Here is an 18,199-nt window from a genome sequence, read left to right on the forward strand (position 1 = left end):
GTTTTTACAAATGATCACCAAGTTCCTACTAGTATGAATTTTTCCTCTCAACGAACATTTTTTAAGTTCGATATTACATAATTATGTGCAAAATTTCAAAGGGTGAAAGCTCAAAGGGTGATTTGAAGTTAAGCTTCTACCATCTACGTAGTCTAGCATGCTAGACGACGAATTCAGACATAATAGAAAATGAGCAAAAAAATAATGGAGGGAACAATTTGTAGTTTAAACAAACTGATTTTAACCTGTAAGAAATACCGTATTACTATATCGGCCAAAACTTAGCCCTAATTATTAGTCGGCCCTATTTTTAGTCACATCGTCAAAATTTAGTCACTAAGGGCCGACTAATAATTAAGACCGACTAAAAATTTGGGCCCTTTCTAAATTTACAAGGAAAATAGGAAAATAGGAGAACGCTTAAAATACTGGAAAATAAGGAAAGCTTAATTACGAACTTTTAATTTGGCCCAAATTTTTAGTCGGCCCTTATTTTAGTCACCAAACCAAAATTTAGTCACTTAGGGCCTAAGATATTTTATAACACCCATATCACTGTATTACACAAATTATAAACGAATCCAGTCTACACTTTGCGTTTCTTCTCTTTCTTTCAGGAGCAATGTCAAAGATATTCAACATCGAGATTTCAGATGGTATTGTGAACCAGAAGATAATCAATGGATCAAGTTACATTACAAAAACGGGCGATTTTACCGTTAAAATATCAGATGAAAAAGGAACAATTCCACTTCCGACAGCGAATGTAGAATCGTTACCTAGTTCATGTAATAGAATTTCTGGTGAACCTGCCCCTAACCTTTTCTGTGTCAATACAGCTTCTGGAGACATTTATGTCACGACAGTGGCGGATTTTGAATATCTTGGTGGTCAGAATTTCACTTTATCCATAGCTGTAAAAATTGTTAATTCACCAGCAGAAACGACCACTTTAAACGTACATTTCACGGATGAATGTCGAGCTACAAGCAAACCATACCAGGATCTTCTAGATAACGAATGCCAACTTTTTAGTAATACTATTACGAGGGGTTTTGGACTTACCGCGGGTAGTAAATCGACAGGTTTTCGATATACCAGACGGTCTTTTGAACGGTTGCTTATAGATATGACTATTCTACGATCGACTTTCGGTAACCGGGTTGGCAATGCTACTCTACTTATAACGGAGATCTTGAATGAAGGTACGCGAGAAATCTCATTAGATTCAATTCCTTTCGTGGTACCAGAAGGAACCAGTGATGTTACAGTGCCGTTAAGTTTTAAAGACAATGCCGAACTCAGTAGATCTTTCCGATTTACAATCAGCTTTGGAGGCTCAGCACTTCTTCTCAATACAAATTCTATTAAATTACGAGAAATCATATCGTGGAATCAATGCAGAAGGCCGGAATGTGTTTCTGCGTATAAAGAATGGAAAAAGCACGTGGCAACATCTGAACCTAAATGCAAGAAAGATACTGGAAATGTTGAACGGTATTTTGAGAGATGCATAAGTAAGAATCACTCAAATCTGTAAAATCTCACTTTTGTAATGTTTTGGCTTCTCGATGTTTACTACAGATGATACCCAGGGTACTAGGGTTGGCAGATGAGGGGTATATGTGGATGGGACCTCCAAAAACCGACCCTTAGAGAGACTTTTTTGAAAGAAAAATTCTTTGATTTTTGAAAAATCTTCTAAGGTCTTAAAGTATTTGTGATCTGTTTCTTTAATATAATTTTAACTGTATTAAAAGCACTACTGTATTTTAGAAATTTTTAAGGGTCAAACCACTACCATTGCAAAGCTTAGACTTTTTTCATAAATTACGTCACAAGCAACGCTGCTTACCTCGTTTTCGAAATATTACAATACGGTAAATGATTCCCACTTTTTTTATAAAAGTATTACTTGAAGACTTGAAGAAATATTATCACCTTTGCATTGCTCTCAAAACGAGGCAGTCGTTGCACTTAGAATAATTCATAAAAAGGCCCATACCACTATGACTTTGTATTGATGTTATTTTTGGAAATTTACCTAATACAAGAGCTTAACCTTTACTTTTTTCTAGATTTGGATCCAGTATTTACAACAACTCCCTTGATTGATGGCACCATGATCGATAACTGCATGTACCGTTCAATGTTTGCTTTCGATCAAAAATATACATATCTTTTAATTAACGGCGTTCGACGAGATTTTGAATTAATTCTACCGCAACGCAAAAAGCGTTCATTGGATGAAAACCATTTCACTGCCGGGTTGCCTAGATACCAAATAATGTCATTCAATGACGTTGGAGATGTTCAATGCGCCATCTTTGATCCTGAACGCATGAAAGCTCCTGCTCTTTCGAACGTCACTAGATTTTCCTTCGCCCGTGAGTATTTTAAATTCTTTTTTCCTGACGAATAAGGGTACTGTAAGGATTATTGAATGACTTTTGTAAACAAAATAATGTTATTCATATATCACCATACTCCGTATAAAACTCTGGTCTGGAAGCCTATTGTTTTAACTATTTGCTATCGCTTCCCTTCCTGGGATTGGTTCAACATATAATCACGTGATCAAAAATGGAACAAGACAAACTACCTCAAAAAAGTTCAATGTAGAACAATAAAAAGAAACAAAAGGCTTCCAGACCGGGGAATTTCAATACAGATTCCACCTACATGTCTAAAAAACGACGACAGTCGTTTTTTCCTGTATATATTTTTCTTGTTCTTACAAGCGTGCACGTTACATAATTTCATTGCTGTCAACAGACCCGGCGGAAGCGGGGAGACTGGAGAGACTTAAGCCTCCCCACTTTTGAGCAAAAGTATTTTTTTCTCAAATTCCTAGCGAATTTTATCTCATTTTGAGCCTTCAACTTCCCCACTTTTACGGTTTTTCCGCCGGGTCTTGTTAAGATACTACTAGTACTATGCTGTGCATAAACAATATAGATATCCTTTTCCCCTTCTTTCAGTACCAAGATTCGCGGGAACACCTACATATAATGCTGACATCGCTCTCCTTGGAAACTCATTAACTATAAGGGGTCCTGCTTTAAGTACCCACTTTACACTGACGAAAGGTGAAGCTTTTTGGATGAATGATGGGACGATTATCAGTAATGAGACTGCTTTATTTGGTGGGAGGCATTTCCCAGCATTTGAACTTAAAGAGTTGACTTTGCTCAGTACTGGCTTTTATCAATGTGGAGTCAAAGTTGCCGTGTCTGATGAAATCATAAAATCAAAAGGAGTGAATGTAACTGTCAAAGGTAATATTAAATATTTTTCTCTTCTTTAATTTCTCTTGTAAATCCTTTTACTTATATAGATTGATTTTACCACATCTAGAATGTATCCTCACTATTAAAGGTGAACCTGAACTTTTCAGTCCAAGAGAAAAAGTTTTCGAAGCCGACGTCTTACTTTAGCAAGGTACTAGGCAGCTTATATTTCCATCAAAGTTTTTTATTCTTTCTAATGGTAGCTATGAGAATTCTGGAAACTTTTTTGTACCGGAGATATAGGCCATCAAAGACTATAATAAGAAAGTTGCCAATGACGTTACAGCTAATGCTCGCCTTATTATGCACACTACATTTACTTAGCATAGCTAAAAACTAAACTCATGGCTCATTCTAGACGATCCTATCGTCTACACATTGTCACTAAAAAAGGGAATAATTCAGGAGGTGGGATAAATTTGAAAACGGAGTTCAGCTCGGGGCGGAGTAAACAGTGGCGGGGGTGTTTACAGTGTTTTGTTCCAAAACTCCACCGCCAATATTTTCCTGCAAACCGCCCTGACGCCCTGACTCTGTGCATATATACTTTATCGGGTTTACTGACCCTCTAAACGGACGATAGCATCGTCTAGGCTCATTCCCGAGTATTACTACTATTTCCGTTATTTGACTTATTCCCCCGATTGAGTGTACGAAAAAATATTCATTACACAGTAATACCGCCCAATGGTGCCGTGGGACTGAAAGGGTTAAATGTAAATGATAATTTAGGCTTGATCACTATGAATATTCATGACTCTAGGGTTTTTTCATAAACGAAGGGTCTTTAAAATAAACTGTCCATTCTCTGTTATTGTGCACTCTCTTTATTGCTAACATGTGGAAACCAATCTCAGGGAATCTATATATTAGTACGCTAAAACGTGTGTGTTTACAACGTATTATAAAAAGTTTTCGAAAATCTAACAAAGCCCTACAAAGCCTCCTCTTCATGGTGTTGAACCATCATGTTTTTGCACCGTATGCAGATTTCCTACCACTAGACTAACTTTGAGACGTAAAGATATTATTTTCTATACAGGTGCCTGGGAGGTGGATGGGTTAAATCAACCTTCTTCCCAAGTATAAATTTTCATTCTGAAGAATTCTTATTTAGATGCTCTTTAAAACTTTATGTTTACAATAGTGGCTCCCTATCACTTTCTAAACTTTTTAAAGTATTTCAAAGTCGCCTTCGAATGTCTTTCCACGATTGCTAGCCATGATGGCTAAATAGATCTAAAATATAATTCTTCTAAGCCATTTACTAATTGTGGTTAAAAATTGCAATGCAATATTATCTTTTTTCTCCTTTCTTTTATAAAGTCAAAATCTTATCATCAATCGGCAGGTATTTTTCTTCCGTTAGAGTTTTTAGATGTGTAGTGATTCACTGGAATGGGACACGCAGCGTGCGACGCTGCGCATACGGCTAGTTACTCTTATTATGCTGACATGGTTTCCCTGTAATGATGATAATATATTGCTATAAAACTACTTTGAATATTCTAACATTGTTTTATTCATAGCTGTTGACATTGAATTCACCAGTCAACCAAACTTCATAATTTCCAATCGAAGAATCCTTCTCCAAGGATGCAAATATAAATTCAACGCTGCTCGACTCGCTCGATCAAATAGTAATTCCTTCGCAAATGCAGCATATTACGAAATCTTAAACTCTACAGGAATATTCAAACTAACATCTTTATCTCAGCCAACGCCGACGCCCTCCACTCCACCCCGAACAACCACCATAGGGCGGGAGCAATTTTTAAGAAAAAGACGTGCTGCTGATATTGAAGAATTGAGCGCTACTATTCCTGGTATTGATTTGACTGATACCTTCCAATTAAACGCGACATACAGATGTGGTGTCTTTGATCCGAGATACATGCACACGCCATCAAATTCATCTTGGGTTGCAGGAGAGTCTCTCTGTAAGTGAATTGTTATTCCATTAAATATCCATAAAGAGGCTAGACGCAACCTTTTCAAGTCAAAAAACCATTCTTGTAAATGTGTGGATCCCCCTGAAAAATGGGGACGAGATGGAGTTTTTTTACAAGCTCTTATTTGATTTGGTTGGTCGTTAACCAGTAATAAAACAATTTTGTAACTTTTTCCGAAGAACGCGTCATTTTTATTACTTCAATTGACCAATTATTAAAGTATCTTATAAAAACTCCATCTCATCTGGAAAAATGGCAAAATTTGCAAAAAAAACGTGAAAAAAATTCTTTTCATACCTTAAAGAGAGGGTGCACGAACTAAAATCAGCCTTTTACCTCCTAGAAATTCTAAAATAACTGTTTACCCCCTGGAAAAATGAAAAACACTTCTTTAGACCCCCTGGATGTCTTTTTCGGATTACCTCACTGTAAATGTTCGTCCACCCTCTCGCAAGGGTAAAAAGTGGCCTATGTCGATCATAATTATTTTTAGAAATAAAAGTGAAAAAGTTTTTGTAATTTAAGCACTCGTTGTCTACATCGCTAACTCAATTGCCACGGGGTGGATCTGAAAGGGAATTCTTGTCTACTGACTGGACAGAGACAGTGAATTGGGAGAAATCCATATCCACATTGCTAGTGTGTTGGAATCCACTAACCAGCACTAACTAGTACTTTAATTTCTAATTTCTACGTTATCTTCAGCAAAAGATATTTCGTTTTCATTTGTGGCATCGATATAAAAGATTATTTTTAATCGTTCGTTCTTATTTTCTTGTACATTTTTAGCATTCAATATCAGTGTTGTTGGAATCCAAAGGGATGATTATTTAGCCGTCATGTGCGGATACGGATCACCTTTACCCATCGATGAAAGATATGCGTTCCTTGCTGCAGATTCGGTCACAAATGTTGGCGTGTTTGAAAGCCGCTTGGGCAATGCGCTTGCCTTCACTGTTAATAAATACGTATTAAATGAAACAATTCACTGTGGTTATCATGATAAAAGATATATGAAAAGAGAAATGTTATCCGGAACAGCATTTTCAATACCGGGTATGTGATCTCTCTTATTTTATTTACTTACCTAGGTTAAAGGGAATGAACTCGAACGTGGCTCCCGCTTGCTGGGCGCGCTGAAAAGAGATAGAAAGCGATACACATTTTCATAAAAACATTCACAATTTTTGAAGCCTTTGGATGTTCTTAACCTTTTAAGTTTTCAACTTAAGAATTTTCTTATTTTCACCATTTTGTGAGCATTTTTACCCATTTTCCTAAGAAATCGGGTATTTTAGAGTCCTCTAACCCTTGAGATATTCTTAGCTTGTTCTTAACATTTTGACCAGCTAAGCCCCATGTTCTTATATAGTTTTTTCTTATAAAAAGAACGTGTAACTTCTTGAAATAAAAGCATAGTACGTATAAGAAATATATATACTCGAATGAAAGCAAATGATAGAAAACACCTAAAGCACAGATCTGTAAAGCCCGAAGAGCTAGATAGGCAACTTTAAGCTTTTTCCAGAAAAAAAAAGTGAAGTAAAACTTTGTCTTTTTAAATTTCGTGCCGATGGATAGGATCTAGCATTTTAATTGTTTAGGAGATAGAGAGGGCTATCCACGTAAAATATCGACTCTCTCTATCTTCGGTGTTGGCGACCTCCAAAGACGGTGTCCGAAATCGTCTATTGAAAACGTCCAAAATTTGAGTAGGACATATTTGCTTTAATCTAATCAACTTTTTTTTATTAACCTTGAACCAATTGAATCAATTAAAATATTCACTTTCATTTTTAGAACCAAAAACAATACTCCGGTCACCAAATCAAACAGTTGAAGTTGGTAGTACAAACTCTTATCTTTGTTTATGTCGTCTAAAAAGAAAACTTTATGTTGATCCAAAATATGCCGATGTATATCTCTTGAAAGACGACTCTATCAAAATAACAATTAACCGGACCCTCTCCGAAGAGATTGTCCAAAAGAATGAAGAAATTGCTGAGCTTTGTTTCGATTCAGATGAATTTGTGTATATGTTTCCGGCTGTGAAGCTTTCAGATGAAGGCTTTTACCAATGCGCTTATCACCCAGATGGTTTACCTGAGCCGGTTTTATCAGAGAAAATGAAATTCACAGTGTCAGGTAAAACTTACATCTTTTCAGCTTCGTCCCCAGTATATCATTATTATATTAGCTCTGTCATGGAGCCAGAGTATTTAAAGTATGACATACACGAGGACAAGTTTGACCTTTGTATTATTTTTTGTTCAGATTTAATTGATGCCCGTTTGGCATAATGTTTTAAATGCAAAGTCTAATACGCTCATATTCAAATGAAATTTCCATAATTTGACAATTTTGCTACCCTTTTTTAGGTTTCCCGCCGTGCTAGTTCGAGTTAGAAGAACTCCTCTGTTAACTATAACAAGTGAAAAATTGAACGTGTATTTAACCTGTATATTTATTTTGAATATCAGCTTTAGAAGTCATCTTTACTTCAAAACCTTCGCAAACCAATGAAGATATACTTAAAGGTTGTTCATACAACTCAAAACAAGATATGGCTGATTTCTCTTACTTGCTACTAAATGATACAATACGTATAAACTACACCACGAAAGCTGATGCCGGAAGAACGCCCGATTTCATTTTATCGAGTTACCGATTCAGAGGTCGTTTCCAATGCGTGATTTTCGATGAGAATCGAATGAGGAAGTCTGTATACTCAAATTATTCAGATTTCATTTCTCTCACAGGTAATTTTTACATGCTTTTTCTTTCAGTTACATCAAATCATAGTGGTATAAAGAAAAACAGGAGTTTAATGTGTCGGTAATTGGTCCTTAAAGTCCTTTGATTTCTTTTATAAAATGTATCAAAAGAAATTCTAAGCTCGCCCGATGAAATAATGCTTTTTAGTAGAACTCAAGTTTGCTCTGAACATTCTAACTATCAGTATTGAAGATTCTAGCCTTTTAATATACGAAAATTTAGATAAAACTTCGCCCACGAAACAAGTTTTATGTTCCATTTTTTTATCCGATCAATTTTGTTTTGAAAAGGTATTTTCTCAAGCCAGAAATAAAAATTTCTTTATAAGCACACACGATTTCAGACTCAATTTGTAGACATAAAGTCGCTGGAGAATTTTGGAGGAAAGCATCAAGCAATAGAGTTCACCTTAAAGAAAACATTGATCGAAAAATCTTATCATTTGATGAAGGATTGCCAAGTTTACAGGCCTTTTTTTAAGTCCAAATATTTTCTTGCACTGATGTCAGAAACAATGAATCTCGTCTCATCTAATTTCTAAAGCTTAAATGAGCCAACAAGATTTCACCTATAGATAAAAGAGATCATTAAAAATGCACGATATATGAGATTATGAGCGTGCATACATCGTAACTTTTTTAATCGTAGCTTGGCTACAATAGCATACATCTCCTGTTTCTTTATACCTCTATGATCAAATTAATATCTTAGTACAATTAAAAGTAATTATAAAGTTTTTATATTCTAAAGACATTTTATAGGGAGCTCCCCCGGGAGGGGGTGTGGTACCAACCTTGATCACCAACAGGGACACACCGCTGAAGTTTGGAAAGTTTCCAACAAAACTTGGACCTTGATAGACAGAATTTAGCTGAAAGCCTTGAACTTTCTATATTGTAGACTAATTTTTTTATCTAACTTTTTATATCGTGCTTGTTTCATTATATAGAACCGACATTTTTACGTGCCTCACTGGACATCATACCTGTCCGATTAACAGGTGGTGTTCAATCAACATTTACATTCCCAGGGGGTTGCCAAATGACCGTCCCTAAACAACTCAAATTCAAACCATCAGAAGTTTACTGGTTGAAAAATGGTGTCAAGAAAACATTCTTTAATTTGACTCAACTCAAACCTGTCCCAAGTAAAAATGGTTTTGATGTGATATATACGTTTGATAACAAAGCAAGGGTGGTGACTCGAGAGGTGACAGGCGTTTATCAATGTGTGGCGGATTTTGATGGGCTTGATACACCGGTCATCAAAAGAACATTCAATGTTACCGTCAAAGGTGAGTTCGCACCAAACTGGAATTAATCGTGTCCAACACTGGCCTTTATACCCTAGAATGCTAGATTATGCTATATTCGTCATCTTTGATTTGTATTGTTTGATAAGTGGTACACTAATAGTGCAGTTCTGGACCAAACTTGCTGTCAACCCCTCCCCCTCAATGTCAGTGTTGATGGGAGAATTTTGGGATTGGGGAGGATTTTGAAAACATGAATTTTGAGGGCTCAGGGGGGTGGGGGGCTTTTAAGGTTGAAAATGGTTTATGACAGGGGTTTTGTCCAAAGAATGTTGCACTACTTGATGCTGTTCAATTTAAATTCATTAGTTGTGCTACCATTAGGGTACCACTTGCGATCAAAGATTTTGCTTGGCCAGGATCGAGAAACTGTACCCAGGATATATAAAGGTCATTGTGTCCAAACAGCGCCCATCTAATGTCAGTTACACCCATCAAACGTTAGATTAACGTCGACAGACAATGTTTGCCGATAATTTCGTGCTCTTTCAGCTGATATCACATACGTACGTTTTTCAAATTCAGTTAATTTTGTGCCCTTTTTCTTTGCAATTATTTGTAAATTGACTCTTGCCCAGTAGAATACTCCCTGAACTAATTTGATACCTTCCTCTCGCAAAAGTTTTGACATACATTGATTATTGCTGTTTATTCCTATAAAAGATGTCATGCGCAAGAAACTACAATTTAGGTCATATCACTGGCGTATTTAACACAATAGAAAAAGTATGTCGGAAACATGCGAAGGAGTGCAACACTCGTTAAAAGACAATGAAATTACGATTACAAATCTCTTCATCTGATAAGTTTGACATAGTCTAAAACCGTCTATGCATATAGCTATCTAAACGAGGGGGTTTATCTAAAGAATCCTGCATTACTAAAATTAGACCAAAAAAACGACAAATTTCATAAAGAACGACATATTTCGCCGTCCACGACCCCGACCGAAAGTAACTGTACCACTCCTCTTTATTTATCACGGAAATTAACTGCATGTGGTTTAAAAGAACGACAAATTACGCATGCGCGTTACAATCTAGGATTCTTTAAAGGAATAGACTGGAACTATCTGAAAAAAAAATTAATTCCATTTGCTTCTTATCTCTTTTTTTGTAGTTATCGAGGCAAAATTCGTTTCAAATCCTTCATGGCAAATCAATAAAGACAATATACAAATTCAAGGTTGCAAATATAAGGCAGAGAATCCTTTGTATGAGCATGCATACTACTTATTAAATGGTGAACAGAAAATTCGGATTGGAGAAATCAACAGTGAAACTCCGTCTATGTTTAGAAAAGACGAGGATGGATTTTATCATTTACCACCGTTAACTATAAATTCTTTTGACCGGTTGGGTACTTATGAATGTGTTATTACGCATGCGTTGTTAGAAGGTCAAACAATTTCGACAGCTTCAGCTGATTTGATGACACTCAAAGGTACAATGCGCTCCCAGCTGGCACACAACGTTGTTTCAACGTTCATCTAACGTTATATGGTTGTTGTGAACGTTAGATAGACGTTGAAACAACGTTGTGTGCCGGCTGGGCTTGTTTCTTTATATTCCTGACAAATGCCCTTTGAAATCACTATTCCTGATAAAATTGTAGTTTTTTTTTTCTTCAGAAATTCGTCGTAATATTTAGGAAAATCAAATTCATTTGCTCTTCGAGGGTAGAAAAATTGAAGAAAATATTCCTTGTTGAAAGTACTAATCTTCGACGACACGACCATATATGTTTAGATCAAAATGTCTTTGGACCCATTTGACATGGTAGTTTTAAATGACTTTTTTATTTACAGAATCAGACGTTTTACCAACATTCAAAAGTCATCCAACAAGCGCACACAGTAATACAACAGGAGGAGTTGTGCAAATCAGTGGATGTATTTACCATACAAAAATACCTTTATCACGATCGGAACAAGTCTTTTATTTATTCAACTCTGTGAAAAAACTCGGTGTGCCTTTCCCTGTTTTGGGCGCAGGCGACCGCGGAGGTGGCATTGATCGTTCTACTACTGGCGTCGACGAAGATAGCGGTTTCGATCCCGACAGGCCGCTCCCAAGAGAAGAAAGGGAAGGAGGTGATTTTTTCCGGCCAAGCCCAGACATGAGAATGATTGATTATAGAAAATCTACAAGTAGTTACGAAGATCAAGGCTTTTATCAATGTGGAGTAACAATAGGAAGTGGACCATATCAAAAAACCATTCTTTCAAATTCTGTTGATGTTCAATTTGTAGGTGAGTTGAAGCCGTTGACGCTCTCTGACTCGACGAACTACTATTCGATACGCTCCATTATTTAATAAAAATAGATCACCATCAACAAGAGACTCTCAAAAATGAAATTCTATTATTAAACTCGCTCCCTTATTTGATGAAAATCCAATTCCCCTTTAAAAATCAAATTAGAGAGCGTTAACCGTAGTCCTCTCTAAAATTATGTCTTTAAAGTTCCCACCTTTTATAAGTAACGCAAATTTGTTGGATGAGGTATAACGCATTCTTTCCTGATCGGTTGGAGCTGGAGGGACAAGGAAGAGTGTACTTTATAGAGAAATAGAGTATAAACAAACTTCTCAGAATCAACTTCAAGAATCTACTTTGCAATGATATATAATTTGTACGTACAAGGGTACGAGGCATTGTCATATCTCATAATAGACCTTATCGGAGTTTTTTATTTTTCTAAAAAAGCGATGCATTTTGGGATTGTTTCGAGTGTATTACAATAGAACTCCCTTAGGAATTCTATTGTAATACACTCGAAACTCCGACAAGGTCTATTATGACAATGCTTTTCCATTTTGTAAGTTCTACATCAAACTTCACTTCTAGACGTTGCATCAGCTAAAATGAATGTTCGATTAGATCAACAATGGGATAAGGATTTGGCGAATTCATCTTCAGAGACTTTCAAGAAGTTAGAAAAACAATTGGTTGAAGATATCGAGAAGATCTTGTCGGAAGAGAATGAAGTGAAGCCGCTTGTCAGGATCCTGGGTTTTAAGTAAGTTTCCTTCTATTCACCTTGACTCAGTAAATCTCCTACCAAAAACACTATCCCCATTTTATAGGAACAGGTAAAATTTTGGTTTAGCCTAGGCTTTTTTGATTTTTTTTTAAATTTTTATTTTGAATGTTCTTACAATGTTCTTAACTTTCTATGTTCATTTACCTTTAATTTTTAATTTCCAAATCTTAAGGCTTAGGGTTGTTCTAAACTTGTTCTCGGGTTCTGACAAAATGTTCTCATACAATTGTTCTAAGCACTACGCTTCTGCCTTTCTCTAATAGGAGTGGAAGCGTGATCGCAGACACGCAAGTGTTATACCCAAATGTCACTCAAACATCACGTAGACAAAAATGCAAAGAATTGCAACAGAGTTTGAAAGATGGAGTCAAGAACTCACAAACATTCAAAGTGACCAGTGTTGACGTCAACTCCTTAGGTAAGATTGTAAGGTATAGCATTGATGTGAGGCTCTATGAAACAATAACATCATTGTAAAATGCTCGGTTTTAATAACTCATCGTCCATGCTTAAACGATAGAAACAAAAAACATAATGCATAACAGCCTGCTTTGCTACTCTTTCCTGAACTATGAAAGGGTTAAATCAAGTCACTTTATCGTTTTGCACGTTACAACCCTAGTTCAAGTATATCTTCCGTGAACTTAACGCATACCTTGGTTGTTCTTTTCCCTGAGGTTGGATGACCATGCATTGTCTACCTGTATTTCACTTTTCAAGGGGTAAAGATTTCGAAGATAATTTTTGAAATTTCTAGGAACCTTCTAATTGAATTTCCAGGGGTTAAAAGAGTTATTCTAAAATTTCCAAGGAGTATAAAAGATTGATTTTAGTCCGTCCACCCTCGAGTAGAATTTTTCTAAAGGAAATTAAATGTGAGGCCAGAGAAAAAACCGTCGATGAAAAAACGGAGCACAAAATTCGAGGGGTTTAAGATAAAAATCTATATTATAATACGCTAAAATCGGAACTCTCCAATTCTCGCATGAAGCTTTTTCGCTAGCGATTTTTAAGCAGACGGCAATTCTTTTTCGCGCCTTTTCTGTGTTGGTTTTTACATTAGTAAAATTTCAGCTTTAAAATGAAAGCCGTGAAAAACATTTAATCTTTTCTCTCTTTTTCTTATCTTCTTTTTTGAATATTTTCAGGAGCACTTTGAAATTGAAGACTCTTCTTTTTCTTTTTTCATTTTGAAATATTTAAGTTTCAAATTTTCAAAGCTTCCATCTGGGGGGTCGAACCACTGATCGCTTGCATGTTAACCAAACGCCTTAACCAACTGAGTTAACTCGACGAAGCAATTACTGTGCATTCAAGCTATAAATTGAATTCAATGCTCTTTAGAACTTTCACTTTTGTCTTCTCATTTCTTCAACCTCTATATCTATATTATAATACGCTAAAATCGGAACTCTCCAATTCTCGCATGAAGCTTTTTCGCTAGCGATTTTTAAGCAGACGGCAATTCTTTTTCGCGCCTTTTCTGTGTTGGTTTTTACATTAGTAAAATTTCAGCTTTAAAATGAAAGCCGTGAAAAACATTTAATCTTTTCTCTCTTTTTCTTATCTTCTTTTTTGAATATTTTTCAGGAGCACTTTGAAATTGAAGACTCTTCTTTTTCTTTTTCATTTTGAAATATTTAAGTTTCAAATTTTCAAAGCTTCCATCTGGGGGGTCGAACCACTGATCGCTTGCATGTTAACCAAACGCCTTAACCAACTGAGTTAACTCGACGATGCAATTACTGTGCATTCAAGCTATAAATTGAATTCAATGCTCTTTAGAACTTTCACTTTTGTCTTCTCATTTCTTCAACCTCTATATCTATATTATAATACGCTAAAATCGGAACTCTCCAATTCTCGCATGAAGCTTTTTCGCTAGCGATTTTTAAGCAGACGGCAATTCTTTTTCGCGCCTTTTCTGTGTTGGTTTTTACATTAGTAAAATTTCAGCTTTAAAATGAAAGCCGTGAAAAACATTTAATCTTTTCTCTCTTTTTCTTATCTTCTTTTTTGAATATTTTCAGGAGCACTTTGAAATTGAAGACTCTTCTTTTTCTTTTTCATTTTGAAATATTTAAGTTTCAAATTTTCAAAGCTTCCATCTGGGGGGTCGAACCACTGATCGCTTGCATGTTAACCAAACGCCTTAACCAACTGAGTTAACTCGACGATGCAATTACTGTGCATTCAAGCTATAAATTGAATTCAATGCTCTTTAGAACTTTCACTTTTGTCTTCTCATTTCTTCAACCTCTATATCTATATTATAATACGCTAAAATCGGAACTCTCCAATTCTCGCATGAAGCTTTTTCGCTAGCGATTTTTAAGCAGACGGCAATTCTTTTTCGCGCCTTTTCTGTGTTGGTTTTTACATTAGTAAAATTTCAGCTTTAAAATGAAAGCCGTGAAAAACATTTAATCTTTTCTCTCTTTTTCTTATCTTCTTTTTTGAATATTTTCAGGAGCACTTTGAAATTGAAGACTCTTCTTTTTCTTTTTCATTTTGAAATATTTAAGTTTCAAATTTTCAAAGCTTCCATCTGGGGGGTCGAACCACTGATCGCTTGCATGTTAACCAAACGCCTTAACCAACTGAGTTAACTCGACGATGCAATTACTGTGCATTCAAGCTATAAATTGAATTCAATGCTCTTTAGAACTTTCACTTTTGTCTTCTCATTTCTTCAACCTCTATATCTATATTATAATACGCTAAAATCGGAACTCTCCAATTCTCGCATGAAGCTTTTTCGCTAGCGATTTTTAAGCAGACGGCAATTCTTTTTCGCGCCTTTTCTGTGTTGGTTTTTACATTAGTAAAATTTCAGCTTTAAAATGAAAGCCGTGAAAAACATTTAATCTTTTCTCTCTTTTTCTTATCTTCTTTTTTGAATATTTCAGGAGCACTTTGAAATTGAAGACTCTTCTTTTTCTTTTTCATTTTGAAATATTTAAGTTTCAAATTTTCAAAGCTTCCATCTGGGGGGTCGAACCACTGATCGCTTGCATGTTAACCAAACGCCTTAACCAACTGAGTTAACTCGACGATGCAATTACTGTGCATTCAAGCTATAAATTGAATTCAATGCTCTTTAGAACTTTCACTTTTGTCTTCTCATTTCTTCAACCTCTATATCTATATTATAATACGCTAAAATCGGAACTCTCCAATTCTCGCATGAAGCTTTTTCGCTAGCGATTTTTAAGCAGACGGCAATTCTTTTTCGCGCCTTTTCTGTGTTGGTTTTTACATTAGTAAAATTTCAGCTTTAAAATGAAAGCCGTGAAAAACATTTAATCTTTTTCTCTCTTTTTCTTATCTTCTTTTTTGAATATTTTCAGGAGCACTTTGAAATTGAAGACTCTTCTTTTTCTTTTTCATTTTGAAATATTTAAGTTTCAAATTTTCAAAGCTTCCATCTGGGGGGTCGAACCACTGATCGCTTGCATGTTAACCAAACGCCTTAACCAACTGAGTTAACTCGACGATGCAATTACTGTGCATTCAAGCTATAAATTGAATTCAATGCTCTTTAGAACTTTCACTTTTGTCTTCTCATTTCTTCAACCTCTATATCTATATTATAATACGCTAAAATCGGAACTCTCCAATTCTCGCATGAAGCTTTTTCGCTAGCGATTTTTAAGCAGACGGCAATTCTTTTTTCGCGCCTTTTCTGTGTTGGTTTTTACATTAGTAAAATTTCAGCTTTAAAATGAAAGCCGTGAAAAACATTTAATCTTTTCTCTCTTTTTCTTATCTTCTTTTTTGAATATTTTCAGGAGCACTTTGAAATTGAAGACTCTTCTTTTTCTTTTTTCATTTTGAAATATTTAAGTTTCAAATTTTCAAAGCTATTCAAAGTCTTTCAAATTCACCCTCGAATGTCTACCCACGATGGCTAGCCACGATGGCTAAAGGACTTAAACGAAAGAATATATTTACAAGATATTTTTCATTGTGGTAATTTCTAGCAATGCAAGATCTTCATTTCTTCCCAGGCAGTTTTCATTTAATTTGCATTCAATTTACTCTATCATTTTAAAGTTTTCTTTTCAAAAACCAACTTGATGAAAGTAGTATCAAAATAGTTTTAATTTTCTTTGAACATAAAAAAAAATGTCTGATGTAATTCTCCCCCGAAAATACAAGAAATTATATTAAGTGATTTGACAAAAGATGTTTTCCTTTTCCTTGCAAAGTACAAGAAATTACTTCAATTAGTTTTCCTTGGAAAATTCAACATATTTTTTTAGGTAATTTACCTTGAAAAATACAAGAAACTGTACATAAGATGATTTTCCTTGGGAAATACAAGAAATCGTAACAGGGTATTTTCCTTGGGAAATACAAGAAACTGTACATAAGATGATTTTCCTTGGAAAATACAATAAATCGTACTCGGTGATTTTCCTTGGAAAATACAAGAAATATGTCTTAACTATGTTTCCTTGGAAAACATAACTAACTGTTCGTAGAAATTTTCCTTTTACATTACTAAAACATATTTCGCATAAGTAAACAAAATATGTGTAATTTCTAAAGTGAAAGCGAGCGAAGCGAGCGTAATAATCATGTTAAAGAGTCGTCTCGGACGACGCCGGGACGGCTAGTATACTATATTTCGTATTCTATCTAATACATCATTCAGGCAAAAAGTGAAATACGGTTTAATGCAAATGCGGTTAAGATAAAAACTTTATCAAAAATAAATAAAAAGTGATCTTGTTTTATAATTTTCCAGATTGTTGCTCTGAAGACTTAGAGGGAGAAGAATCATTCAAAGGTGTTGAAAGATTTCCTGAAACTCTGGTTTCCCAATCAGTCACCAACAACTGCACATACAAACAATCTGCATCCAGCCAACGACAATGTCTTGGTAACATGAAAGATGGTCCCAAATGGTCCAATGTCAATCTACAAAACTGTCCTGCTAAATCACCGATAACTAACTCGTTAATCGAACTAAGTTTAAAAAAGATCTGTACCCCGTCGACACTCACTGATTGCCAGACACCGGTAGAAGTCAGTGGGAACCTTTCACAATTGATCAACCGAACAGACTCTATTACCACCAGACAAGATTTAGAATACATCAGCATTGTTTTGCAAAACTTGGCAATTCATCCAACCGCATTCTTACCGAATGATACAGATAATGCTAAAACGGTACGGTATATGACCATATAAAGTCTATAACTCGAAGGTTTCATGGCCCCTTCAGTAAGAAGTGCCTTACTGTATAAACCTTACTCAACAGCTTAAAACACACCCCTGTCTCACAGCCCCGGCGGAACTTTTTTCTCAGTGGAGATAAAAATTCCTATTGAAATCCCAATGGGGATAGAAATTCCTTTGTTTCAAGGTTAAAAAATTCAGTGGCAATGGTTTTGAAGTGCAATTTTGAAACATTGAATTTCGAATGGGGATGAAATAAAAGTTAATTTCCCAGTGGGGCTGAAATTCTACGGTATTTTCCCACCGGGGACGAAATTTTTGTTAGTCTTTCCAGTGGGGCTGGGCTCCCGGTGGGTCTGTGACACATGGGTATTAAAACACAACACAAGTTTCCTTAACCCGAACAAATTTGTCTTTCCCATGCGAGTTACTACCTCGAGAAACTGTTCTCTAGTCTTAAGTTTCACTACCTTCTCCCTTCCATTGGGCCATCCGGAAAGCAAAATTACCATACTCTACTTACCGTACTATCTTTTACATGTAAATCTTGATTCCATACCTTTTTATGTACTCAAGAAAAAATTGAATCTTAATTAATTATCTTACATTTTGAGTTTTCCTTGCCGTGAGTCATTCCGA

The 18,199-nt window shown here is 35.6% G+C and overlaps 1 protein-coding gene across 1 annotated transcript in view; it reads left to right on the plus strand.

The window, feature by feature from the left end:
- The window catches only part of LOC136802798 (uncharacterized), a 40,646-nt gene that overhangs the window by 16,469 nt on the left and 5,978 nt on the right, over positions 1 to 18,199 (plus strand). Inside the window, exons 5-17 of the mRNA XM_067059560.1 lie at positions 618 to 1,517; positions 2,079 to 2,387; positions 2,982 to 3,278; positions 4,820 to 5,230; positions 6,032 to 6,298; positions 7,043 to 7,387; positions 7,723 to 8,001; positions 8,967 to 9,311; positions 10,449 to 10,772; positions 11,137 to 11,580; positions 12,178 to 12,349; positions 12,637 to 12,791; positions 17,127 to 17,551. Of these exons, the coding sequence (XP_066915661.1) occupies positions 618 to 1,517; positions 2,079 to 2,387; positions 2,982 to 3,278; positions 4,820 to 5,230; positions 6,032 to 6,298; positions 7,043 to 7,387; positions 7,723 to 8,001; positions 8,967 to 9,311; positions 10,449 to 10,772; positions 11,137 to 11,580; positions 12,178 to 12,349; positions 12,637 to 12,791; positions 17,127 to 17,551 (4,673 nt within the window). The remainder of the gene's footprint in view (positions 1 to 617; positions 1,518 to 2,078; positions 2,388 to 2,981; positions 3,279 to 4,819; positions 5,231 to 6,031; positions 6,299 to 7,042; positions 7,388 to 7,722; positions 8,002 to 8,966; positions 9,312 to 10,448; positions 10,773 to 11,136; positions 11,581 to 12,177; positions 12,350 to 12,636; positions 12,792 to 17,126; positions 17,552 to 18,199) is intronic.

Source organism: Clytia hemisphaerica, unplaced genomic scaffold, assembly GCF_902728285.1.
Source record: "Clytia hemisphaerica strain Z4C2 unplaced genomic scaffold, Clytia hemisphaerica genome assembly, whole genome shotgun sequence".
Taxonomy (NCBI): domain Eukaryota; kingdom Metazoa; phylum Cnidaria; class Hydrozoa; order Leptothecata; family Clytiidae; genus Clytia; species Clytia hemisphaerica.